This window comes from Plasmodium fragile, assembly GCF_000956335.1.
Source record: "Plasmodium fragile strain nilgiri unplaced genomic scaffold supercont1.233, whole genome shotgun sequence".
Lineage (NCBI taxonomy): Eukaryota > Apicomplexa > Aconoidasida > Haemosporida > Plasmodiidae > Plasmodium > Plasmodium fragile.
Window position 1 is genome coordinate 1 of NW_012192813.1, and position 1,351 is coordinate 1,351.

At 52.9% G+C, this 1,351-nt stretch overlaps 1 protein-coding gene across 1 annotated transcript; it reads left to right on the forward strand.

Annotated features, from left to right (window-relative positions):
- Positions 1–108: 108 nt before the first annotated feature.
- Positions 109–1,331, forward strand: AK88_05680 (uncharacterized protein; the record flags this gene model as incomplete). Its single annotated transcript, XM_012483282.1, has 2 exons — positions 109–582; positions 1,005–1,331. Coding segments are annotated over 2 exons (800 nt in total), but the record flags the coding sequence as incomplete, so codon positions are not given.
- Positions 1,332–1,351: the final 20 nt, after the last annotated feature.

A 1,351-nucleotide genomic window follows, 5' to 3' on the forward strand; every position in this document is an offset into this window, starting at 1 on the left:
CCCTGCCGTTACTTGACGCAACCGTCCCGCCCCCTTCTTTCTGTGCCACTTGTGTTCTGTTGTTGTTATCATCTTTCTCATCCATCTTTCGTACATCCCTCATTGCAGCACAGGATAAGAGCAAGGACAAGGAAAAGGACAAGGCGGCGGAAGGAAGTCATGGGGACAACACAGAAGAGAAGGAGCCAGAGTCAGCCGTACAGACGTCACCACCCACAACAGGTGGCATAGGGGGCGGAGGACTTGGACGCGCAGAGACTCCACAAGATGTTGCACCACCAGTATTGCCCCAACCACCGGTAGAAAAACCAGGACCAACGACATCCACAGGACCGGGCGCAAGTAACGGACCAGGACCTGGACAACAACCCCCACCGCCACTAGCACCAGGTCCCGGATCCTCCGGAACGGTATATCAGAATACAGGAAGCACGTCAGGTACGCCTGAGGATGACATCACGCAGACGCCGCCATCGGGTAAGTGCACTAACACAGCAGGGCATGCAAGTACTGATAAGGACGGAAACGTCGGTAGTGTCCAAATTACTTTCAGCAGTAACATACCATCATCTGAATGTTCAGGTATAGGCCGATGGACTAACAGTAGAGTATTATACGACAGAGAGTACACAAATGCCACAGAGCATAGATGCAAAAAAAACAAAGAACAAAAACAACAAAAACAACAGCAACAAACACAAAACATTTCCGGAGAGAGAGGGGGAGACAACGCAGAGAGAGAGACACCAAACGTCGAATGAGAATGAGGATGCCAAGATCGCTGAGTCGGACGCGGGTTGTAGACGTCGACAGACGGACAGGTCGCCACACACACACTGTGTGTGTTGTGTTGTGTGTTGTGTGTGGGAGAGAGAGAGAGTCTTTTCCCGGAGTGGCACCCTACCCCGTGCCCTTCGTCGGTCAATCGTGTGGTCAATCATGCTCAACCCTCTAACTCAAACTTTAGTTTCGATACCTATTCTACCACTTGCCCCGATGTTCAGATAAGAAGCCTAAAGCTAAGGATGTAGAAACTAGTGAGGATAAGTCAGCGTCAGGGCCACCAGCAGAACCAGCAGCAGCAGGGGGATCTGAACCACAACCACCACCAACAACCACAACAACAGGAACAGAAACAACATCAAACGCAACACCAGGGGCCGGTAACACCGTGCCCGCCGTCGATGGCGGCGGCAACGATGACCACCCTCCTCTCAATCCACCCAAACCAAAACCGAACCCGAACCCAAATCAACCGGGGTCGAGCGGCGACCACGGTAGCGCAAGTACTCAAGCGGAAGGTACTGAACCGGGTGCAGCAGGTGGCGAAGGTGGGGGTGGTGGTTCTTCC